We start from the raw sequence: 27,423 nt of genomic DNA on the forward strand, positions 1-27,423 counted from the left end.
TGCAGGACTCTAAAAGAATGACCAACACACACCTGTCACCTTTGAGATTTTTTTCTAAATAAATCTGATCCTATACATGAAAAAATAGCCTGGCTTTTCTGAGATATTTGCAAAAACTAATGGCCTATGATCATTTGACATTTTCTGTTCATGGACATAAAAATTTATAGATTTATTAGGCTACTGGATAGCTTTTCTCATTTTTCTACATTTTTTCCCACATTTACTTAGAAAGAAGTCATATCTGACCATCTATTTTGAATCCAGTGCCTATCTACACCATAACTTATCCTGAACTTGTATATGTGTGCTGAAAATACAGCCTTTGGGTTGTTTTTAATGTGGGAAATAGAAACAAAAGAGAACAGGCAATAGGGAGATTATCTATAAGTCTTCATTTAGAGGATAAGAATTAAATAAAATGTGCTACCACTGAGGATAGCAGGAAACATGAAGGCTTTTTATTCACTAACATTGCTATAACACCGTAGACTCACAGTGAATCACAGAACAAGATTATCAAAAATGAAAATATCATTCAGTTCAAGTAGTTAGTGACTTCAGAACCAAGTTGTATTTCAAAACTTGGTATGTCCACCTTAGTGCTTAGTGTTTGGAATTCATTTAAATTGTTTAACTCAGTTAAATTAGTTCTTAAAATCCCATGATTGTTCATTTTTTAAAAAGTTACAATATACTTGAAATAAAGAGTAGTATCACTAGCAAATTCAATTCTGAATCAAAGGAAAGCATACTCAAAGGTGTAATAGAAGAACCAATATCTACACCATTTAAAGACCCCCAAGATCGAAGTCATTGACAGTTGGTGCATAAGCACTCCAGCAGAGCTAAGCAGGAAATAAGAAACGTGAAAATGGGACTACAGAGTATGAAGGTCAGGGATACCAATTCTCAGAAGGATTTTATCCAACTGTAGAGCTTATGCATGAAATATGAAGAGATGGCATAGGGCAGGGAATCCTGCTAGAGAGGAAATGGGAGAAGGTTGTCCTCACATAGCCCCCCACCCCCCATACTGTCACCAGGAACCCAACTCTGTATTTCTTTCTTAGATTTAAGGGGAAACATGGGATATGTGGCACTGTAGCTACAAGGAGCAGCAGGCAAAACAGGGAAGAAGAGGGAAATTAAACAGTAGTGTTAAATACTGAATGGAATTCTTTGGGATGCCTGTCCGGATGGTTCAGTGGTTGAGCTCCTGCCTTCTTCGGCCCAGAGCATGACCCTGGAGTCCGGATCCAGTCCCACATCGGGATCCCTGCATGGAGCCTGCTTCACTCTCTGCCTGTGTCTCAGCCTCTCTCTCTCTCTCATGAGTAAATAAAATCTTTTTTTTTTTTTTTTTAAACAGAATTCCTGTTGCACTTCTCAGGTGGCCATTTGCCTATAGAATAACCTAAGTGAGGTTAGCAATTAGAGATGCAGTTTACAGAAATTTCAGCAAAATGATGTTCTGATGTTTTTTTGTTTTTTAAATCCCCAATAAAGAAATTTAGTGGTTTTATGTATTTTTTTTCATGGTACTCATATCTTCTTGATATTCCTCCCTTTATATTCAAAGTAAAGTAACAATTTTGGCTGTGTTGGGTTTCACTGAGAAAAACTGCCACAGTGACTCCTGCCTGCTTTAACAAGCTCATCTTTTACCATGCTTCCCCTTACTTACTTATTTAGGCTTTCATTGTACTGGCTTCTTTTGAGTTTGTCTAATAAACCAAACTCCTCTTTCTCCCAGTCTGCATATTTTACTTCTGCTTGGACCTTACCTGTTCTATCCCTTTCACATTTTCAACTTAAATGTCCTGTTCTTAGAGGGTCCAGTAGTTGAATGGTTCAGAAAGGTAGGAAACCTGTCTATTCTGTTTTCCACACTATACTCAAAACTTAGCACCATGCCCGGGATATAGTTAGAACTTGGTAATAAATATATGATCTTGAGGGAAATAGGAGAATCTCTGTGGAATATTTCTTCAGGGGTGAAGAACTACTTTATGTACTTTAAAATTTCCAATGTATTACTGATCCACAGGTATTCAGTCTTATAACAAGATAGTCAATCAGTAGTCAATCAGTATCAATACATTTCTTAAAGGGAGCCCCTCTTCAAAAGATATATATAAATATAAATATATAGCAGTGCTGACTTTGAAGAAAACATCTGTATCTGGACTACAACATAGAATATGCACAAAAGTTAGCAAGTCATTCCTACTAAATCTTTAATAGTTATAGGGGAGTCAGAGGTTTGTCAAACAAGATTGGTATTAATGTTATTTTTTCTCAGGTAAAATATAGGTCTGTCAAGTAATATTTCAGGTTGAAATGTCATTGATTAAGCCACCTCTGTTTAGTTCAGTCTCCACAATGTTAGCCAATTGAGTGTAACTTATGTAAATTCTGCCCTATTCTCATACTGATTTTCTTAAGGAATTTTTTAACCAGCACACTTAAAAAAAAACCCCAAGTGTACGCTGTAAGAAAACCATCAATTCAAAAACAAAAGCCAGTTCACTTGTAATTAATAGAGGATGGTTATGGTATTTATTACATATGAATAAGGAAAAATTGAGGGCTACCCACATAATCTTTGCCAGCAACAGCTCACATACCAAACTCTGAGAAATGTGAGTTTGACTTGTAGGTCTCTGCAAAGAATGGGGTTTGGCTACATAGCATATGTGTTATTAAGGTTTGGAAGGACAAACAGCAATTCCTGTTCAGCTTTAGCATCACATGTGTGTTTTTAGAGTATACTCAGTACCACAGTTACCAGGCCACACATAGCTTTGAAATTTTTTAAAAATGCATCTTACAATGCAATTCTTATACATACTAATGAAAGTAAAATGTGTGTGATTTTAAAGTAAACTGTGGTATCTTTTAACTCATTTGTGGTTAGCTTTGAGTATATTCTGCTGTGTTTCCTTGTTAGATAGGTATATAAACATCATGTGTGTGAGACTTTGTATTGTTATTTTAAGAAACGTGTGTGGTTTCCTGTTCTTCTTTTAATACCTCTCAGCTGTAATCATAGATCTCACATTTATAGCAGAATAAGAAAATATTATGAGAGGAATAATTAACTTTAAGACACCAAAAATAGGTGTTGGGAGTGGTGATTATGTATCTTCATTAGCATATATATAGTTAAATATCTTGTTGTTTCTAGGGAGAAAAATCAAATTAACCACAGGTTGTTACCTCATACAGGTGCACATATAAGAGATGTATAAAAGTTGTTGAAAACATGAAATTACAAACACTGTAATCAAAATTTAAAAATACATAATATTTATTACTAAGCTCTAATCATATGCCAAGGACTGTGCTAAGAACTTTATTTCATTTAATTGTTTAAACAACTCTATCTAAGGGAGGGGCATCTGGCTAGCTCAGTTGGTAGAGCATGTGACTCTCAATCTTGGTTGCTCCAAGCCCCACATTAGGCATGGAACCTACTTAAAAAACATCTTAAGGGAGATACGGAACTGAGCCTTGAAAGGTTTAAAATAACTTGCTAGAGGTCACCCAGCCAGTAAATGGTGAGGATGAGATTCATACTTGTTGGATTCCAGAGCCTGAGCTCTACACATTTTCAATGCCAGATTCTAAAAATCATCTTTCATCAAGTCCTTCCGTATTCTGCATAATGGCTGTGATCTAATATATGGACCACTGGCTGACCTAGTAGATGGGGGAAACCATTGTTCTGGTTTTTACCCTTGCTTTCAAATCAGGGCTTTTGCATATCATAGAAATAATATCTAACTCTTTACAAAAATGATCAGGCAACAGTATTATCAGTAGTATCATTAATGAGTGCCAAAAACTGCTATTACAGCGAGCAAAATCATGTGGTAACATACTTCTGATGCAGGCTGAAACATGTATACACAGCTACTCCTACTTCAGTGTGCTTGCTAAATGAGACTGTTTATTACTTCAGGTATACAGGTGTTGAAGTTCAGATGATTGAGTACAATGCAATAATGGATGGTCACGGTTTGGCTTCCTTCCTTTGACTTCCTTGTAGATAGTTAGCTGTTTGTGGTCAGAACAGGAATATGGGCTCAGTGCCAGCCAGGTACATGGTATGTTTGGGTAAATATAGTAATTAGAAAAAAGCAGACTAACATCCAAATCTAGAAGAGATGCCTGAGACTGAGGTTAGTAAGAATCCACATAAAATATCTAAAATAAGCTGGCTATAGGAAACTCCTCAAAAGCAGCACAGTTTATCTTGTGATTTAAAGACAAGTTATTTCAATACATATTGTTAGGTAGTGGCCTATTTAAAATTTATTCAGTGGAAGAAACCTACAAATATGGGTGTCATGATAAAGGATGTGCATGATACATACATTTAGTTTGTATAAATTCTCTTACATAAATATTCCTTTAAGTGAGAATACTGTATTTAAAATTATGTTTGGATTATGTATTCTTTTATATCCTGTTTTACTAGACATTGTACTGAATATTATTTTACAGAACTTTGTATACTCTAGGCTATTTATGGAATTTTTAGGGACATTTTGACTATGTATAATTTTTGCCTTATAACACTAACTTTGGAATCAACCTACAAGTTAGTTGTGACACTAGAGGTCAGAAGAGATTGTTGTTGTGATAATAACTGCGGTAAGAAATGGATATGAATGTGTTACAGTTTAAAAGTTTTTGTAGTGTCTAGAATGTATCCAGTAGTAAAGATGTCCTAATTATAGATAGGGGGCTATGGTTCTTTATACAGACATATGGAGGGGAAAGGGAAAGATAATTTATTAATCAGCAATGACTTTTGAGGGAAATCTACCTTAAAATGTATCCACCAAAAATCCATCTCAAGTATAATTTGGTTTTCTACCTGTAAGATTCTTCCTAGAAGAAAGAATTGGACCTCTTCTATACATTTAACCACTACATACCACTCGTGCATTAATTGTAGTCTGGCTTGTATTTTATGTATTGTTGTCCAAGCCCTCTCACCAGATTATGAATTTATTCAGGATGGGGATTATTTTTTACCTTTGTATTCATTGTAGTGCCAGCACTGAGGGTAGTAAGAACTCAAAAACATCAGGTAAATTTTTCGGATTGTTGGATCAGCTAGCATTCCCATGGTAAATTAAAAAGTGATTTACTAGTTTATAAATCAATCTCTTGTGAGTTTGGTTAACACAAATGAATTTCTCAGAGTTTCATTCCCATGGGTGAACTGATAAAATTAGATTTCACTAGACTGGTACATGTATCAGAAGGGTCCAAGGGACAGAGTTTCTAATAAATTCCTAAAAATAAACTGCACATTTCTCTAGTGCATATCAGTGGAATTTCATGATAAGCTAATCCTCTTCTTGCACCACATTCTTTGATGTATTGTTACATCTTACCATGTCCAAATAGGAATAAGAGTGTAGATTTCTTTTAATGATTGCCTTATTATTATTGTAGAATAACGTAACTCTCCACTTCTGGAATGTTTTTTAAAGTATATAAATATATTGAAGAAAAGAGTTTAAATCTTTATATAATCTAGAGATTTTAAAAATTAGAATGAAAAATGGGCAGAAATAATAAATTAATTTATCAATCCCTAAAGGCAAGAGGCAACAAGTTCCATCTTGAAAGTCTCAGCAGATCTGTGATCTGTATACTACAGGTATAGTTAGGAGGCTGGTGTTTTGAGTAGGAAGATAATGGTTTTTAATTGGCTCATCACTGAAGTTTCATTCTGAAAGGAGGGAAATGAACTTAACGCCAATATTAACAGGTGATAATTAAATTATGGGTTCTGCATGCTTAATATCCTACACTCAGGCAAGATGAGGCAACTGGAGGCCATTAACTTTAATAATTTGAGTCAGTGTCTCTCTTAAGTAGGATTTTATAGCATATTAGCAATGGTTGATTAGTATTAAATCAGAAAATAAACTGTTTTCTTATGAGAGCATGTTTTACTAATTTCATCTTCATACCTATGCATTTAAATGTATAGAATAATTTACATGAAGTATTATGTCTTCAAAGGCAAATAAAAAAATAAATGTAAAACATTTGTTGTCAAATCCTAAAATTAATATTTCTATTTCTAAACATTGTTTTCTACATTTATCATGGATTAAAAAGCAGTGTTCAGGGACACCTGGGTAGCTCAGGGGTTGAGTATCTGCCTTCAGCTCAGGGAGTGATCCCGTGGTCCTGGGATTGAGTCCCACATTGGGTTCCCTGCGTGGAGACTGCTTCTCCCTATGCCTGTGTCTCTGCCTCTCTCTCTCTCTCTATCTCTCATGAATAAATAAAAAAATAAATAAAAATAAATAAAAGCAGTGTTCAAAATGAAGGCCCATGATTATTTAACTTTAATCACGAAGAACTGATTTAAACGTTTAAACATTTAATTTTACTATTAAAGCTGAAACATCCCTGATTGAAATGTTCAAGTATTCTTTTGTAAATATTTTATCCATGTTTGACTCAATGTTTTAAATATTAAGGTGTTATTCCACGTAACTTGTATGCAGTTTGATATAGGCATCCTGTAGGAATTATATCACAGTAATGACCATCCTCTTTCTAAAGAATGTTTTATTTGTTTTATTCTTACATTTAATGAGTATCTGCATTTCTAGTATTTTTAAACATCGCTGCTACCACATTAACTTTGAAATACTTAATGTCATATGTTTATATTTGGGGCTTTTGTTAAACGTCCCTACCTGTCTTGAGAAGTTCACTTTTGTTATGACTTAGAGTGACCATATAAGTTACTATCCAGATTTTTGGGGAGTGAAAGGGGATGCTTTTTTAAAAAACGAATATGCCAGGAAAATAGGGACAAACCAGGAAGTATATCAGCCTAGTATAATAGTAGACCATTATTATAGCACAATACTTGGGTTAATATAATCCCATTCTGAAGAAATGCTTTCAGAATCCCTGGTTGGGAGAACAGGAGTGCATGTCTTCCTCCTTGTTACATAACAGTGTAAGATTTGGGTCTCTCTCAACTCCAAGCCACTGGAGGTGTGTATGTTGTTTTCACTTTGGTGTCCCTAGCAGCCTGCAGGGTGTCCTGCACATGAAGATGAAACTAGCAGAATCCTGGGTTTCAGACTAGAGAAGTGTGCTGAAGTTGTGCAAAAATGGTTGAGAATGAAGGAAATTGGAGGTGGAGGAAGAGGGAAACACAGGGCTCTCCTTCCTGTTTCAACTCCACAGGAGAGTATTCCATTATTACTGTTCTTACTAAATGATGAGAATTGGAGGTGGCATTCCTTCTTTTCCGTCTTCACTAATTTAGTCTTATACTCAGTACCAACTCAGAGCAAGCCAAAGATCGCTCATGAGAATAGTAGGTTCACCAGGGTTCAATGGAGGGGAGTTGTTTGCAGATCTGGGGTTTACAGCCCTCTTCATTTCACTTGTTGCTCTCTATCCTACTGCTGAAGATGGCATTTTGACTGCAAAGGGCTGATCATTTATAGTATAGAAGGGCAAAGAAGGAGAGGACAGGGGAGGTGAGGTGAGAGTAGAGAGAGAGGAATTGGGAAAGTAGTAGAGGATGTGGTCCCAGGCCATAATAGATTTTATAATTTTAATGTGTGAGAGAGAGAGGAGTTGCTTCTGATGTGATGTTCATGGTTAGCTACAAGTAGAGCATTTACTGTCTTATAGGTCTGGACATATAACCTATAATTAATTCATACGTATAGGATTCTTACATATTTTAAACAAGTCTGTAATCTCATAAAAATAATAGCATTGAATAGGCTTAATCAGTTTTTCTCTTGTTGCAATGATTTTCACAGCAATGCTCCTGTGTTACCAGAAAAAAAAAAAAAAAAAAAAAAAAAGAAAGGTCTTGGAGCTTCACATTATCTTTAAATGTGCTTTTATTGTGTGCTTATCTGCACTTACAGTCTTTCAGTGTATAGACCCCATGGTGCATGAATGATCCTTAAAATGGAGAATCCATGTAAGGTAGTTAAATGTGGAAAAAAAGAAAAAAATTCAAAACAGAGTACAAATAGCAAGGTTAAATTGAATGCTGTTAACCCCCTGCTGACACTAACTAATAGTGCAGAAGCAACAGCAGGAATCTGAAACAGAGGTTAGTGTTGGAAAATTTCCGTTCATGACAGTTATAAATGAAATAGACTGGCTAGTTTTTCTTCCTAGGGTATCACTTTAAAGAACATTTTAAAAGTAGCAAAGATGATACTTAAGTGTATATCCAGTAGAAATAATTGAAAAAAACCAACAACAACAATATCTTAGTCTGAAACATCCATTAGCATTCAAGTGAGTTTTTTCTTGCTCTTAAAAAATTGATATAGTTTACATACAGCAAAATGTGTAAATATTAGGATTTCTTTCTACATTATACAGCTCAGTGACTTTTAAGATAGGAAAAAACCCATGTAATCAACAATCAGATCAAAGTGCTGAACATTATTACCACCTTGGAAAGTTTCCTCATGTCTCTCAAAACCATATCTATTATTATTAAGAAGCTTTGGTTCTCTAGTTATTCTCAGTTCACCTCCAATTCTATATAAACTACCATGTCTGTTTCAAAATTACAGGCCTGTTGAATGCCTCCTGCTGCCACCTTCTCTCCCCAATATATTTCTAGAACAATCTCTTCTGCTTTTGGCCATATTCCCTCATATCCTGTTAAATGAAAAGCAGCTCTTATTTTATGGATAAGCAAATAATTGGATAACAAGGATATAGTTGCCTAGGTAGGAAACCTGGTGTTGTGAGAATATATTTAGTTGAGAAAAAAATAAAAAACGAATTAATGATATTGAGTGAAAAATATAAAATCTACGTAATGCTATATGTAGGGAATTGATACTTAACAAGTCAAAAAACATCCATTAAAAATGTTTACAACTGACTTGTAGATTTCATTATATACATAAAAATGCTAGTCACTCCCACTAATCACCAGTCCATCTTTAAAAAAACTTAAAATTCAATAAGTAATAGCCTCATTTATTTTTCTCTACTGCCTTCACTTCCATTCCCTTCCCTCTTTATGAGAAAACTATACTCAAGGACAATTTTCATTTGCCTATTCGTCTTCCTCCTGGTATTTTCCACTAGTGTATTCTTTGATTGTCTTTCTTCATCTCCTTTTCCTCCTGTGTCTAGAACTGAACACATTCATTCTCTTTATATTCAGATGAATCTAGTAGTTCTACCTCCACCACTGGTGAAGCTAATGATTTCCTCCATCCATCCCAGGTTCTTAAGTATTAAGAACCTGCCATTCTCAACAGTTCCCTACGTTTTCACCATTTCACAGAACATATCCATCCATCCTTCCTTTCATACTATTCCTTTGAAAATAGAGTAAAATTCATTTAGAAAGCTTTGAACAATCATAAATTTGATTTTGTTCTAGAGTACTTGGTATGGAGAGGTTATATATATAATACCAGGGTCTTCCCTTTCTAGATTCCCTTTATATAATTTACTTTGTTTTAAATTTACTCAATGTTTCTTAAATTATCTTTAGTTAATCCATTTCAGTATTTTATGTTTTTATTTTAAGCTGTTACATAGCAGGGGTAGGTGCCTGCTGAACTCATATTGAACAATGCTTCACTAGGATGCCACAGGAAACGTTTAGCTTGTGATTCAAAATGGGGACAAACTTAAGACAAAGACAAGAAAAGGAAATCTGGTAGAAAACTAATATAGAACTGAGAAAAGATAAAGTTTTATGAAGAGCGTGGATAGGTTAATAGAAAAAAAATAAAGAAGCAGGGTCATTAGAGATACTAAACAAAATAAAACCAAAGCAAAACAAAAAACTCCCATCCCCTGCTATTAGTAAAAAAGTTGGGGAAACAAAACATGGAATAGAGAGGAAATGTTTCTGGTGACTGAATTGATAATAGCTTTTGAGAAATTTTCACAGCTCTAAAGCAGTGATTAACAATGAAAAGAGTTTACATTTGCCACTTCCACATGAGGCTATTAGTGCCTAAAGAGGCAACAGATATAAAATATGTGAGATTTGAGAGGGTGAGATTTGAGAAGATTAATCTTTGTTTTAATGAGTCTCAAGTCTATGATAGATTTTTGGTTAAGTTGTTTCCCATAAGTACTAATTTAAAAAACTGATAACTTAAAACTGCCCCCCCCCCACAAATGGTCCACAAAACATCCTTCTTTCCTATTGAAGGTTTTATGATGCATTGTTATTAACCACCCTTCTGCTATTAAACTGAAATGACCTATTGAGACAAACAGTTCTCAGACTATTCCTCTACCACTGATTAAGACTGGGTTCCCAGATATTAGGAATAATTCATTTAGTTTTCTGAGCTGACTTTGATGACCTTGCTAGCTCCAGCAGCCTTTTTGTTCACTGCCTTGATGACAGGCACAGCAACTGCCTGTCACATGTCATTAATAGTAGCCCAGAGGAGGATACTTAGGGAAGCTCTCAACATATATGGGCTTGCCAGGAATGATATCAATGATGGCAGCATTACCAGTTTTCAAGAATTTGAGGCCATCTTCCAGCTTCTTCCCAGAATGGTGATCAATCTTCTCCTTCAGCTGAGCAAACTTGTGAGTATTGTGATCTAGCACAGGTGCATAGTCAGCACTGATTTGGACTGGATGGCTCAGGATAATCACCTGAGCTGTAAAGCCAGCTGCTTCCATCAGTGGTTATTTTTGCTGTTACCAGCCACGTTGCCACAACGAACATTTTGGGACACATGTTTGACATTGAAGCCCACTTTATCCCCAGGAAGAGCTTCTCTTAAAACTTCATGGTGTATTTCAACAGATTTTATTTATTTTTTTAAAGATTTTGTTTATTTATTCATGAGAGATACAGAGGGAGAGAGGCCAGAGACATAGGCAGAGGGAGAAGCAGGCTCCATGCAGGAAGCCCGATTTGGGACTCAATCCCAGGGCCCTGGGATCATGCCCTGAGCTGAAGGCAGACGCTTAGCTGCTGAGCCACCCGGGCGTCTGTCCCTCAACAGACTTTGTTTCATTTGTAACGTTAACTGGAGCAAAGGTGACCACTGTGCCAGGCTTGAGAACATTAGTCTCCACAGGGACAATACCAGTACCACCAATTTTGTAGATGTTCTGGAGGGGCAGAAACAAGGGCTTGTCCATTAGATACATTGGTGGAAGGATATAACCTAGAGCTTCAAGCAGCGTGGTTCCACTGGCATTGCCATCTTGACTGGTGACTTTCCATCCTTTGAATCAAGGCATCTTAGTACTTGGCTCTGGCATTTTGTCACCATTCCAACCAGAAATTGGCACAAATGCCTGTGTCAGGGTTGTAGCCAGTTTTCTTAATGTAGGTGTTGACTTCCTTAATGATTTCCTTGTATCTCTTCTGGCTGTAGGGTAGCTCAGTGGAATCCATTTTGTTAACACTAACAAGTAGTTGTTTCATTCCAAGTATGTAAACCAGAAGGGCATGCTCCTCGGTCTGCCTATTCTTGGAGATACCTGCTTCAAATTCACTAACACTAGTAGCAACAATCAAGACAGAGTCAGCCTGAGCTATGCCTGTAATAATATTGTTGTTGTTTCTTTTATGATTTAAAAAAAAATTATATTTATTCATGAGAGACACACAGGCCGAGGGAGAAGCAGGGAGCCTGATGCAGGACTCTATCCCCAGACCCCGGGGTCATGCATGAGCCAAAGGTAGATGCTCAACCACTGAGCCACCCAGGTGTCCCTCATTTATGATTTTTTTAAATAGTTTATTTATTTGATAGAGCACAAGCAGGAGGAACAGCAGGCAGAGGGAGAGGGAGATGTGGGGCTCGATCCCAGGACCCTGGGATCCTGACCTGAGGCAAAGGCAGAGGCTTAACCAACTGAGCAACCCAGGTGCCCGTTTTATAATTTTATTTGAAGTAATCTTACACACAGCATGGGACTTGAACTTAAAACCCTAAGATCAAGAATCACATGCTCTACTGACTGAGCCAACCAGGCACCCCTATAATCATGTTTTTGATAAAATTCCTGTGTCTTGAAGCGTCAGCGATGAAAACATAATACTTACTGTTCTGCAATTTCCACATGGAGATATCAGTGGTGATGCCTTGCACACATTCACCTTTCAGTTTATCCGAGACCCAGGCCTGCTTGACAAAGCCCTTTCTTAACTCAGCAGCCTTTAAGAAAAAAATCTTTTGGTGGTTCTTTTGTCAATCACACCACATTTATAGATCAGATAGCCAGTAGTCATGGTAAACTTGCCCAGATCTGTATGTCCAGTGATGATGTACTGAATCTTTTCGTTACCCATTATGGCTTAGATTTAGTGGTGGTTTTTATGATTTTTGTGTTCAGGCAGCAAACCTGTTGCAAAAAAGCAAATGGATTTTTAAAAAGATTATATAAAATTAACCTAAAATTCCCAGTGTAGAAGCTTTGTTTAGGGATTAGGGATCTGTATAAATATGAATATAGCTGCAATTACACTTGATAGGCTAGAATTACAAAAGATCAGTCTTCATGCTTTGGGGCATAAAAAGATCACTGGGTGCAATCAAAATGAAATGTCTCCTTTCTGTATGTTACCGCCTAAGTAGGCACCTCACGAAACCTTAATGCCTACCTCTAATGCAAGACAGAAATGTTTTTCAAAGCAGAAAACCAGACATGATGGCTGGATGGATGGCTTCAGTATGGCAATTCCCATATCCTAAGAGCATATCCAAAAAGTATGCTTACTGTCTCAGCAGATTTGGTGGTTTTGAGACATGCTGAGTGAGAAATAACAATAGAGCAAGTCCCAGGGGATGTGTACCAAAAAATACGATGATATATATGTGAAATAATAACTTGCAAGAAAGTAGCAGCTTTAAAGAGTGTAACCCCATTATTTTTCTTAGGAGTGAATATAAGAAACCAAAAGATCTAAGCCTAAAAGACAGTTAATTAACACCCTGTACATAAGAAATGTTTCATTATTTAATTGTATATGCCAGAGGACAACAGTGAAAAAGGAGGAAAAGGAGAAAGAGAAGGGGAGAAGGGGGGGAAGGAGAAAGAAAGACAGGCACATACACGCAAAACCTAAAGCAGGGGATCCCTGGGTGGCTCAGTGGTTTAGTGCCTGCTTTCGGCCAGGGTGTGATCCTGGAGTCTCGGGATCGAGTCCCATGTCGGGTTCTCTCCATGGAGCCTGCTTCTCCCTCTGCCTGTGTCTGCCTCTCTCTCTCTCTGTGTATCTCTCATGAATAAATAAATAAAATCTTAAAAAAAAAAAAACTAAAACAATAAAGCAGTAACTTCTAAAGTTTTACCTCATCTTAAGAGGCATTTTTCCATGAAGGTCATTATTTCTGGGACCACAAAGTTGTGTGCCTGACTAACAGGTTAATTTTAGACTCCTTATATATATATACTGTTTGATGTTGAAGGGACTTTTTTTTTTTTTTTAAACAATATAAGCAACATCTTTGGCCAAAGGCCATGATCAGATCTGCTCTTTGAATAAGAAATAAAACTTACAAATAACTGAAAATTTGCTATAGGCTGAATGGAGTCTAGTATCTGAAATTCCTGATTTCACACTTAGGAAAACTAAAATATCTGTATTTCCTCCATTCAATTCATGTGTATATCAAAGCTGAATCCTGGCGTTTCAAGTAATGGTTTTAGAAAAATAGATGTTGTTAAATAACTGCAATTCCAGTGGTTATCACAGGTCACCATTAAATAGATATTGGCAAATGGTGTACTGTTCTCTTTGAAAATAATAATAATAAGCTCTTAAAACTGGATGTACTTCATTTTAAAAATGTTACTAAATTTTATGAGATTTTTTTAAAAAAATCAATTTCATTAATTCCACATGTTCTATTCCACTTTGACTCATGAATCTCCTAAAGGAAGGGTGTATATTTGTGGAATATCTTTCAGTAGCAAATGACAAAGATACATAGTTTTTACAACAATTATAGGAATATGTTTCTAGGTTTATATACAGACAGTGTATATAAACCTAGAAACATATTCCTATAATTGTTGACTAATCAGATTTTTGCATATTTTGTATGTGCCCAAAGATACAGTTTTTAAGAGGAAACTCAAGTAAATGCTTCTTTATACCAAAGAAAGACATAATGTACTGCAAAGAACAGAAACTTGAATTTGAGTGGCTTATCTTTAGCTCCTAAGACACTCACCACCTGTATGAATTTTCTCCATTTCCTTATCCATGAAATCAGGGTGTTTAACACTGACCTTGCTAGATGATTGGAAGGATTACTATAAAAATTGCCTAGTAGAGCAACTGGCACAGAGTAATAGCAGGCAGTGGCGGCGGCATCATCATCATTATCATCATCTTGTCATTTCATTATCTAACTGGTTTCTATGTTAAGATTATAGTTTTTATAATGTGAGCTCCACACATAATGATATACATAACTAAAAGAAATTTAAATGAAATGTATGTTAAGAAGTAGTAATCCATACCAGTTCCTGCAGTTAAACAGTACATAGGGAAACTAAAGCCATCACAAAATGAAAATACTACAGAAGCAACCACTTACAATAGTCCTAACTCAAACATTTAATATCAGTGTCTATATATATATATATGCTCATCCTATCAAAGACATTGTTTTTTTGGTAAATAGAAGGCAAATTCAATTCAGTTATAAAGTGAAACTGGAAATCATTAAAAAAAGTCATGAAATGAATTAAAGTAGTGGTGAAGAACTGCTGGGATCACAATCCAAGCCACTGATAAATGAGAAAACCAACAAGGATGATGACAGAATTAAGTTCTTTCGGAATGGCCCTTGGGAAAACTGATGAAGCTCTTTAATTTTTTTTTTTTTTTTTTGGAAAAAATGATGTATTACCAAAATGTAAAAGTCAAATAATACATTTAAAAAGTCTAATAATGTGCTATCATGCATATAAAAATTATGCCAGTAGAATAAACATTCAATTTTCACTATCTTACTAATTACAACAAATATTCTAATGTTAGGAATTTTCTTAATTGAGTAAAAGTTAACTTATTTTTCTATTTTTTTTTTTTTTTTAGATTTTATTTATTCATGGAGACAGAGAGAGAGAGAGAGAGGCAGAGACAGAGACACAAGCAGGCTCCATGCAGGGAGGGAGCCTGATGTGGGACTCGATCCCGGGTCTCCAGCATCATGCCCTAGGCTGAAGGCGGCACTAAACCACTAAGCCACCTGGGCTACCCTATTTTTAAAATTTTTAATTTAACTTCTCACAATTTACTCTGAATGCTTGGTCCCAGTTTAAAATGATTTCACTTTAAGGAGCTTTTTCATAAAGTTATCCTCCTATGAGTGTCTACTATATGTAAAATAAAAATTATTAAAAATTTTAAGTTACATGAAGTTATATAGACAGTACTTTGTATTATCCCCACTTAGCACTCAAATAGATGATTTATATATGTATATATATGTATATGTATATTTTAAAGATTTTATTTATTCATGAGAGAGAGAGAGGCAGAGACACAAGCAGAGGGAGAAGCAGGCTCCATGCGGGGGAGCCTGACGTGGGACTCAATTCTGGGTCTTCAGGATCACTCACACCCTGGGCTGAAGGCGGTGCTAAACCGCTGGGCCACCGGGGCTGCCCTAGGTGTCCTTTGGTTACATAAAGAATCCAACAGTGTCTTAAACTTATAAAAAGTAATTTATTCTGAGGAATTCAAATTGCTTCTTCATACAGAATTCATAGATTGGTCCATTTTTGGTCTGAAATAACTTTTAACTTTTTTCTCCAACAAAGACCACTTTTCATTTAAAACAGACTAAAATTCCCAAAGAATAACCATAATAAACCCTAAACTAATAATCTTTCCAAATAAAGTTGCCAGAAAATGAAGTATTTATCTGACACACAAGAAAATGAAGTATTAACTGGAAAATTTACTGTGAATCTGAAGCTGATTCTGATAGGTCTTCCCCATACCTTCTCAGAAATATTTCATTATTCTTTATTCTGTGCTACCTGGTAGTATTTAGAACACAACCAATAAAATACTACATTGTATTTGAATTATTTGCTTGTATGTCTATTTGAACCATTCCATAGCATACTCTTTGAGGACAAAGAACATATTTTATTCATCTTTGTATCCACAGCATTCAGTACAGGTCTAGCACACAGTAGAAATGCAATTAATCTTTGTCACAGAGAGGAAAGAAGGAGGTTAGGAGAAAGGGCTCTTCAGGCTTTTTTATTTTTAACACTGACTTTTTTTTTTTTTAACAGAAATCTTTCTAAATCGTAGCACTCTTCTTTTTCTTAATGTATAGAGTGAACTAAACATGCTTATTAAACTTTTTTTGGATGACCAGGGGTCATAGTTTAGAACATTAATTACCACTTTGTGCTATAATAATGATGCCTACTAGTGCTGTTTAAATGCTTAGGTTGATCTTTCCAAGAATTCATTACTGTGGGGCTTTCCAATTGGGGATACCTCTAATCTACAGGAAAAACTGAGAATTGACCAGGAAAACCAGTTAAACAAGTACTTTAAACTAGTAGCCTTTACTCTGAGGACAGTCACAGATATAAGTGGGGGTGGCTGGTTCTGTGGCAGCTCAGAGGTCTTCTTTATATTTCTAAGGATTCAGAGATTTACTTCCACATTCAGAGTTTAGAAAGCTAGCTTATATTTAATTCCATTATCTATGTTTCATAAATTTTCCCCTTCAAAATACATTGGAATTCTAAATTTTCAAAATATCATCTGGATGCAGCTATTAAGTTTTTAAGTAATTAAAATGTTTAATTACATAAAAAACAAAAACATCTTAGCGCTCAGCTAGGAAGTACCCAAAGATAAAAAGGTATCATTTTGCAGTGGCCACAGAAAGCAAAAAGGGAATTTTGTATCTTAAGCAGTGTTTTTTTTTTTAACATGCTACAAATGTTTATTTTGTAGATTAGGGTCCATCTCAAATGTGCTACCATCAAAGCAGTTTCCAAAGTCCACAGATACCAGTTACAGAGGTCATGAGAAGTTATTCAGAAGTTATTTTTCATTTAATTCCAACAGGTGGAACCAGTAGAGCTGTGTTTAGAAAAGAAACTTGCACTATGAGCTAATACCAGCCCATTCATATCTGACTTGTGCCTGAGGAACTGAGGTGATCTCTCAAGGACCTACTGCCTGGAACTATAAAGACCTATCTGTGTCAGTCCACACACAACTGAAAACCTGCCGGAACTTTTCCCAAAACAGAGGCTACCCTAGAGCTGACACCAATGTTCTGCCACTACCATAGCAAAACCGCAGTCCTGAAAGAGTGCGAGAAACAGAAGTGCAAATATGCAAAAGTAGGAGTTTGTCCAGAGTTATGAAAAGCAGCAAAGAAAGAACCCTGGGGGGGAAAAAAAGTAAGGCTCATGATGTTGACGAGTGAAAAGACGGCTAAATGTAGAGTGGGATGCGAGCATGCTCTCCTTCATGATCAGCCCCTTTGTTCCTGTACTGTACCCCCATTCTAATGTCAGATACAGCAGAATATGGAAAAGATGAGGGTTTGAATTTTGCCTCTAACGCTTAGCATTTTGTGCCCTTGGCAAAAGTATCTGTACCTTAATTCTTACAGGGTTACAGTCAGAATAAATGAGACACCCTGTATAAGAAATAGGTTACCATGCCTTGACATAGATATAGATATAAGCAAAATAGAAACCTTGTCTTTAACTGTATAATTTAATAAACTACTTTGTAAATTATAGTTGTATAACACTTGTATCAATTTATCAAATTCTTTAAAAAATTAGTTCTTGACATCTTTGATGGAGCTACTTGAAATGCATTTTCTCCATCTCTTTTAAAGAGGTCTGTTATATATTGTGACAAACGTTTTAGATATTTGTAGACTAATTTTATTGGGAGGGCTTGATCGATTTTATGAACTACATTTAAAACTACTTTTTAAAAAACCAATTACCTCTATATATGTTTTGCTCTTAGCCACTTCAACAAGGCAGAGTAACTTCACTATTGCATACTATATGGACATTTTAACAGAACCCTGTATATATAAAAAAAATTAATAGCTAATTCAAAACCCTGACAGAACAACAAAAGGCTACCTGGAGTATATAAATATTTTTTGAAGTGGTTTTGTCATCAGTTTTCTTCCACTTTTAAAAATAGATTGCCTTCTGTCTTTGAAGATACTACAGTTTCACATGAAGATTTTCTACCAAAATGTAGGTGATATATATTTGGAAATCATTAAGAGTCAGACAGTGTTGCTAGAGTCAAATAACCCCTCAGAGATATACCTGTGGTTTCTTTAGTTCTTTTTAGTTATCTCTCCATTCAGGACACTTACTTTCTTAAAATAGTACTCTCATTTGAAAGCTTTCATGTTGAATTAGTGACTGTAATGGAAAGACTGTGCTCCTAAACTCCTGAAATCCTCTTTGGAATATAATTCCATGTATACAGTTAAGAGAGTTTAAAAAATCCTAAGTCTGCCTGTTATACTGGTACTATTGGAAATTGAAAAAGAATCAAATATTTAAATATATTAAGTGGGTATGCTTGCAGTCTCATTTATGTATGTATATATACATATAACTGAAATTTTGTTTTGTTTGTTAATGCAGCATAACTTAGTTGTTCCTGATTGATAACAGAGTTTTAACGTTTGTTCTTTTACCAAAGGCTAGTTCCCAAAGCTACTTGGAATTTCTGTGGAGTTTCTTTCAAAGATAATATTCCCAGGCAAAAATTTTAGAGTGAAGGATACTGCTGAGAAATAGAAGAAAAAACTTTGCGAGGGTCTTTAAAACAAGGATGAGGAAGTAAAGTCAAATACACTTTGGTATAGGAAGAGATGACATAATCAATGAAAGTACATTCTGGAGTTTAGTTTTCAGGGAACATACAAAGTGAAGAGTTTTTAGTTAGTGTCAGAATGTATCATCATAAGGCTGACATCATAAGGATGAAGCCTTTATTCTAATCTCATAGCCCTCTTTCATACCCTTAACAGTGCCTGACTGCAAGCTTAGTGTGTACAATTCTGGGGTTCGTTTTTGAGCAAGCATGAAATACTTGTCTACTCTGCAACCAAGATTTCTTTGTTACCAGTGCCTCATTCTTGCTCCATCAGTGACCATCTCGCTCAAACTCTTGACCATCTAAATGCACTGTCCTGTTTCCTGACCCTCTTCTTAGGTCCTGACTCACTGCTTTCCCTTCATTTTGAGGACAGTTCAGAGACCACCTCTGCTGCTCAAACTGGAAGCTTTATATGCAAAATAAAGACTTGAGGTGGCAGGATATCTAACAGTACAATCTAGAAAATCTTAGATCATTTAAGTGAGAGCTAAAATCTTCTTAATGTAGTTACAGAGTGTGTGTACATCCTTTATATACTCTTATAGTGTCAGTGAACAGAGAGACAGAAATGATTGCATAATTTTTTTTTAATCCTTTAAGGGTAATGCTGTAGGAAAAGGAGTAGGTATTAATGCAATATGGGTTTTATGGGTTAGGAATTTTAATATCTATGGGGATTGTGACAATATTACAATTTGACATTCTTTAGCATAAGAAGTATACGTTGGCCAATCCCAATCTAGAGTATGCAGAAAAAGTAACTTCATTTAATAAATTGATCTCTTTCTAGTTACAGGCAAACATTCCAAGTAATGCTATAAAATACACAACTCATCTTGATATAAAATACTCAGCATTGCCTTTTCAGAAGGCATCTTTAAAAAATACTTTTTTGGGATCCCTGGGTGGCGCAGCGGTTTGGCGCCTGCCTTTGGTCCAGGGCGCGATCCTGGAAACCCGGGATCGAATCCCACATCGGGCTCCTGGTGTATGGAGCCTGCTTCTCCCTCTGCCTGTGTCTCTGCCTCTCTCTCTCTCTCTCTCTCTCTCCCCCCCCCCCGTGTGACTATCATAAATAAATAAAAATTAAAAAAAACTTTTTTTTTTTTTTTACTAATTACTGAGTCTCTTAAAGTTTCTGCTCTTCTCTAAGGTTCTCCCCTCCTTTCTTAAGCAAGTTGGCATTTGAATGCAGGGAGAAGCGTTCATTGCTCTTGTTGCTGTCCTTCCGGAGAAGTGTTTCATGGGCTTGACTTCTGGGCCTCAAGCCTTACTCTTACTACATCTGCGTGGTCAGTAAGCACCCTGTGCCAGGATTTGCAAAGGTGTCAATTTCTCTCTGTTCACAAGAAATCTACACTCAGTTACCATCTTACTCTTGAACCAGGTCATTTTCAGTCCTGTAGTTCCATCAGTACTTCGAACTCTTTAGGAGGACCTTGAAATTCTCGACTGCTTTCTACTATCCTGGAATCAGAATCCTGTGAAAACTGCCCTCTGGCCCATATACTTCATTCCTCTTTCCATTACTACTGTGCTGTGAGAGATATAGCACTTTTTCCCAAACAGGACTTTCTGAAAGGTTTTTGGTTTTTGCAGACTCTTCCACCACCCGCTGAAAAGCTAAGCACCAGCCTGAAGTTTTAAGGGTTACCTTTTAGCTTTTCTTAGGTTTTATCTTGTTCTACCTCTAGTGTGAAAGGCAGGGAGACTGAAGGGAACTCAGTTTTATTCCTCAGGACCCAGGCAGTGTCCTTAACCTAGACTCTTCCATTCTGAATCTCTGTATCCCAACCTTCCTAAACCTGAAAGAGTTGGGATTTCCTTTCCAAGATATCTGGAATTATGCTTCTCACTATGATTATAATATAGTTAATCCTCCAAATTTTTTTTTCTTATGTAAAACTCAGCTTTGGAAATTCTCAGAAAATCTTTAACCACTTGAAAGACTGCTTACAAGCTGTAGACTTAAAAAAGACATCTACTTTCAGAGTGAAAGTTCAGCTTCCCTGTTCTAGGTAGCATTCTTAGTAACAAGCTTCTGAGCTTATGGCTAAATTAACAATAGTCGTAATAGCAAGAGGAGGTGTTAGAGGGGTGGGTAGGGTTGGAGGTGGAGTAAAGAAAAGAGAATAGCATGATTTTTAAAAACGGGGCACTGGATAACATTTAAGAAGCTACTATATTACCTCAAGTACTAATTGGTAACACTTCAAGGGAAAAGAGTCTGATTATGATCTTTTAGTACCAATAGTACCCAACAGTTCATATATAAGTTAATTTTGTTCCTCAAAAAAGCAAGTTAATCAGAAGTTTTCAGGAATGAACTGTTTTCTAGGATATAATAAAGAAATAGTAGTGTTTTCTCAGTAATTGTTCATGACTCTGTGATGAGTAAAAAAGAAAAATAAGCATGCCGAAAACTTGGACCTACTGCATATTTTTTAGTGTTGTGAATAAAATTTTACTGATGATAAAACACCACTAAGTATAGTTTAGGGATAGTATTTATACAAGAGAACATCTTATAAATTAATGTACAGTCCATTACAGTCTGATGAAATAGTGAATGCTTTTATAATTGTATGGACTTGTAGAGCTAAAATATGACTAGTGATGAGGCAAAATAACCTCATGTCTGAACTAGTGGACTTCCTGCAGATCTTTGACAGCAAAATATATTTCACTGAAAATTATGCCTTCATAGTTGGGAGAATACCATTTTCACCCTATGTGTGGTAATGTGATGGTAGTGTCTGAAAGCAGAATCTGGGCCAAATAGGTTAATTATAAATGAAAGATACTACTCTTTCACTACTCTAGGATATTAACTCAACTGAAGGCATTTATAAATGTAGGACATATTTTCAAATAGCTGAGTATTTTATTTTAACCAAAGAATATTTTTCTATGGGCTAAAGATTTGTTGAAACTCAACAATCTGCCAGTTTTCTTTCACTACTAATTATTAGCTTTAAAAGAAACACACTGTTAGAAACTACCTTTTAAGGAAAGGGAAACCCAGAGTTAGTGAGGCTTAAAATAACAAAGGAGTAGAATGTGTTTCAATAGAACAATATATGATTCACACAGAACAGCCTTCTGTTATAGCATCATGATCAATTAGATCAGCAACAGGTGAAAGCCATTAGTTGTGTGGCTGCTGTTGGTAAGATGTTTTTCTTCTTCCTAGGTGTTTTAATATCAATCTGTCACTTTCCTACCCAGTGTCTGAGCCTCTGCTAACCTTAAATGCAGAATTGAAAAGAATGAAAGAAAATAAGAAAGTAATCAAAATGAGAATATTAGTATTTTGCCTATATATTAAATATATAGCCTCAGCAATCAGACAACAAAAAGACATTAAAGGCATTCAAATTGGCAAAGAAGAAGTCAAACTCTCCCTCTTCACTGATGACATGATACTCTACATAGAAAACCCAAAAGTCTCCACCCCAAGATTGCTAGAACTCATACAGCAATTCGATAGCGTGGCAGGATACAAAATCAATGCCCAGAAATCAATGGCATTTCTATACACTAACAATGAGACTGAAGAAAGAGAAATTAAGGAGTCAATCCCATTTACAATTGCACCCAAAAGCATAAGATACCTAGGAATAAACCTCACCAAAGATGTAAAGGATCTATACCCTCAAAACTATAGAACACTTCTGAAAGAAATTGAGGAAGACACAAAGAGATGGAAAAATATTCCATGCTCATGGATTGGCAGAATTAATATTGTGAAAATGTCAATGTTACCCAGGGCAATATACACGTTTAATGCAATCCCTATCAAAATACCATGGACTTTCTTCAGAGAGTTAGAACAAATTATTTTAAGATTTGTGTGGAATCAGAAAAGACCCCGAATAGCCAGGGGAATTTTAAAAAAGAAAACCATATCTGGGGGCATCACAATGCCAGATTTCAGGTTGTACTACAAAGCTGTGGTCATCAAGACAGTGTGGTACTGGCACAAAAACAGACACATAGATCAGTGGAACAGAATAGAGAATCCAGAAGTGGACCCTGAACTTTATGGGCAACTAATATTCGATAAAGGAGGAAAGACTATCCACTGGAAGAAAGACAGTCTCTTCAATAAATGGTGCTGGGAAAATTGGACATCCACATGCAGAAGAATGAAACTAGACCACTCTCTTTCACCATACACAAAGATAAACTCAAAATGGATGAAAGATCTAAATGTGAGACAAGATTCCATCAAAATCCTAGAGAAGAACACAGGCAACACCCTTTTTGAACTCGGCCATAGTAACTTCTTGCAAGATACATCCACGAAGGCAAAAGAAACAAAAGCAAAAATGAACTATTGGGACTTCATCAAGATAAGAAGCTTTTGCACAGCAAAGGATACAGTCAACAAAACTCAAAGACAACCTACAGAATGGGAGAAGATATTTGCAAATGACCTATCAGATAAAGGGCTAGTTTCCAAGATCTATAAAGAACTTCTTAAACTCAACACCAAAGAAACAAACCATCCAATCATGAAATGGGCAAAAGACATGAACAGAAATCTCACAGAGGAAGACATAGACATGGCCAACATGCATATGAGAAAATGCTCTGCATCACTTGCCATCAGGGAAATACAAATCAAAACCACAATGAGATACCACCTCACACCAGTGAGAATGGGGAAAATTAACAAGGCGGGAAACCACAAATGTTGGAGAGGATGCGGAGAAAAGGGAACCCTCTTACACTGTTGGTGGGAATGTGAATTGGTGCAGCCACTCTGGAAAGCTGTGTGGAGGTTCCTCAAACAGTTAAAAATAGACCTGCCCTACGACCCAGCAATTGCACTGTTGGGGATTTACCCCAAAGATACAGATGCAATGAAACGCCGGGACACCTGCACCCCGATGTTTATAGCAGCAATGGCCACGATAGCCAAACTGTGGAAGGAGCCTCGGTGTCCAACGAAAGATGAATGGATAAAGAAGATGTGGTTTATGTATACAATGGAATATTACTCAGCCATTAGAAATGACAAATACCCACCATTTGCTTCAACGTGGATGGAACTGGAGGGTATTATGCTGAGTGAAGTAAGTCAATCGGAGAAGGACAAACATTATATGTTCTCATTCATTTGGGGAATATAAATAATAGTGAAAGGGAATATAAGGGAAGGGAGAAGAAATGTGTGGGAAATATCAGAAAGGGAGACAGAACGTAAAGGCTGCTAACTCTGGGAAACGAACTAGGGGTGGTAGAAGGGGAGAAGGGCGGGGGGTGGGAGTGAATGGGTGATGGGCACTGGGGGTTATTCTGTATGTTAGTAAATTGAACACCAATAAAAAATAAATTAAAAAAAATATATAGCAGCAATTGCTCAAAAAAGAATTGTGAAGAATATTTTATAAAGGTAATTAAGTGCTTAAAATGACAGTAAACAAAACAATTTATCCAATTTAGTGGTTTCTACTTTTTGATGTCTGTAATTTAAATTTTTTAAAAGTTCAGGGACTTATTCTTCCTATACCTGTTTTCTTCTATGACTATTAATTTTGTGAGTAATTAGTGTTGTTAAAATGGAATTCGTCTGAGTGTCTGGGTGGCTCCGTCGGTTAAGCATCTGCCTTTGGCTCAGGTCCTGATCCCTGGGTCCTGGAATTGAGTCCCATATTGGGCTTCCTGCAGGGAGTCTGCTCCTCCTGTGCCACTTCCCCTGCTCATGTGCTCTCCTTTTCTATCTAATAAATAAAGTCTTTAAAAAGATGGAATTCAAGTTCATTTTTAGTTACATAGTAACAGAAATGTGCTGGTATTGTGACAATATTGTGATCAAAAGTCTGAAGAATGTTTTGCCTTGTTATTTTTTAAACTATATAAAGTAAATGATATGTAACAAAGTGTTATAGACACTGGGTGTTATATGTTGGCAAATCGAACTTCAATAAAAAATATATATACATAAAGACAAAAAATACTGTATTGGCTCTTCTAAAATATTGTCTTCATTAACCTGTTCTAAGTTTTAATAGTTAATAGGAGTTTAATACAGGGTGTCCAGAGGACAAGCAATTCACAGTCATCAAGAGTGTGGTTATGTAACCTTTACCAGTGTGTAGCAATATCATTTAATTTTCTGTTCACTACATCCACAGTTATACTCAAGCCTACAAAGGTTGCAATTTAAGTGCACTTTTAGGTAGGTGGTCTCCAATTCTAATTAATCATAGTTGGTTAATCTCTAGTCAGGGGCAGAAGAAACCTGTGCAGATGAGTGCAACTATACTGGCAGACACTGCTAAAGGACAAAATTTCTCTCCTTTTCCAGAATCTCTTGAGGATGTTCTCATCACTCAAGATTGCAGACTTGGGCGTACAGTTGAATTCAAAACAGTAATACCTTATATATGCAACCTTTTTTCTCTCCTCACAAACCTTTTCTTTTTAAAAAAATAGTTTTCTCATTTAATTCTTTCTTTCATTCATCAAACATTTATTAATTGCTAGATGCTAGGTATCTAAAATTTAGTATTACAGTACCCACACTCAAAGGGGTTCAGTCTAGAGGAAGAGATACATTAACAAACAACCATAGAACAATGTGGTAAGTGTATAGTACTGGGAAATAAAGATGAAATAATTTGATTTTTTTTTAAAAAAGAGGTATCTTTGAAAAGTATCTTTTAAATATGCTTAAATCACATTTTAATAATTTGTTTAGGATCCCTACTGTGAAGAGACTTTCCAGTAAAGGATGTATGTATAGGTAATTCTTACTTTTTGTGTTCTTTACACTCTGTCACTTAACTTACCCCACCTTATCTCATTAGCATCCATACTTTATTCTGAGTTCTTACCCATTTATTCATTTCTTGCAGCGGGATCCTGCAGGAAAGCAACTCAGAGAGTGGGAAATGAAAGCAGGAATGGAAAGTGATTATACTCACTTATGTTAAAAAAAGTTCTAAGACATTATCTTCATAAAATGTGCCCCAAATTACAGTAATAATTAAAGTGTAGAGTTTTGTGGCTCTGAGGCTTTTTAAAAATGAATTTTTGGTTTCTTTATTATAGACAGCAGGAGTTGCCCAATATATGACCTGTGGGAAAGTTTCTTGGTATGTCTTTTGACAGGTTTTTAAGTGTCTCTGAGATCTGAAAAGAGACAGCGTGAGCTAGCTTCCTCTACTGTGAAATGACAACTACTATTAAGTGGGAGCAAAAATCTGTGAACCAGATAAATTACTTATGTCTGAAGAAAAAGAAGTTGAGCATGATCAATAACATGGTTGGACATCCCCATGTCTGCAGATTCCTGATAAATCAGAACTGAAGGGGGAAACATAAGAAAGTAAAAAAAATCCTGTGGAGGAATTAGCTAGTAAATCATTTGCCAATGATTTAAAGGTTGTTTATTTGAAAACTAGATTTGGTTGGTATTTTTGGTTTTCAAGTCCATTTTTTAAAATATTTGTTTATTTTAGAGAGACACAGAGTACACAGAGCACTGCAGAAGGAGCAAAGAATCTCAATAGACTCCCCACTGAGCATGAAGCCCAATGTGGGGCTCAATCCCAGGACTCCAAGATCATGACCTGAGCCGAAATCAAGAGTCCGATGCTTAACTGACTGAGCCACCCAGGCACCCCTCAAATCCATTTTTACGTTAATACATGTTGTAAGTCCAAACTAGAAACTACTCAAGTGTCCCTAACTACAGAGTGGATAAATTATGAAACATGCACACACAATAGGATAATACTCGGCAATAAAAATGAGTAAACGTCATTTGCATAAACATGGATGAATCTCACAACATTGAACAAAAACAAGTCATATACAAAAGAGTACATACCATATAATTCCATTTATATACAATCTCAAAATAGTCAAAACTCATCATTGATTGTTAGAAGTCCAGATAGTGGCTATGTAGAGGAATTGGGAGGCATAGCCTTAAAGGGAACATGAGACTATGCTGGCAGTGTTCTTCCTTTAAATCTAGATATTGGTTAAATAGGTGTATTTACTTTAGGAGAATTCTTCAAACTATACTTAGGATTGTACACAGTTTTCTGCATGCCATATTTCACAAAAGTTTCCTTAAGTAATATATATGTTCACTTTAGAAGATATTTTTGAAAAATTGGAATATATTGAATATTCAGTCTTGACACTTGCTTTTCATTTAACACTGTCATAAGCATATTCTCATATTATTTAATATGTTTCATTGATAGGAATGCTAATACCTTAATTATCTTAAGATATTTTGAAAATAAGGAAATGTTTATTGTGTATATATGCATTCACACACTAATATGTAGAGTTGTAACATAAAAACCAGAGTTAAAAACCCAATACAGAATAATTTCTTAATATTTTTTTCATTTTAGACCACTAAGCTAATGCTACCGAAAGCATACACACTCTTCCTTCAGCCCAGTAACAGTAATGATCTTTAATTCCTTTTCACAGTGTTCACCTTAAGGTTTAGGTGATAAACTGGATCAGTTTACCTA

At 35.9% G+C, this 27,423-nt stretch overlaps 1 protein-coding gene across 10 annotated transcripts in view; it reads left to right on the forward strand.

Moving 5' to 3' along the window:
* The window catches only part of UBE2E2 (ubiquitin conjugating enzyme E2 E2), a 471,670-nt gene that overhangs the window by 227,636 nt on the left and 216,611 nt on the right, over positions 1–27,423 (forward strand). For 2 of the 10 annotated variants that reach the window (XM_072792948.1, XM_072792949.1), the window contains one exon: positions 17,105–27,411. The exons of the other annotated variants lie outside the window; for them this stretch is intronic. In XM_072792948.1, the coding sequence (XP_072649049.1) occupies positions 22,183–24,051 (1,869 nt within the window). In that variant the 5' untranslated portion in view covers positions 17,105–22,182 and the 3' untranslated portion in view covers positions 24,052–27,411. Of the gene's footprint in view, positions 1–17,104; positions 27,412–27,423 lie in introns of those variants that run through there. 10 annotated transcript variants of the gene reach the window in all.

Source organism: Canis lupus, chromosome 22 (assembly GCF_048164855.1).
Source record: "Canis lupus baileyi chromosome 22, mCanLup2.hap1, whole genome shotgun sequence".
Taxonomy (NCBI): domain Eukaryota; kingdom Metazoa; phylum Chordata; class Mammalia; order Carnivora; family Canidae; genus Canis; species Canis lupus.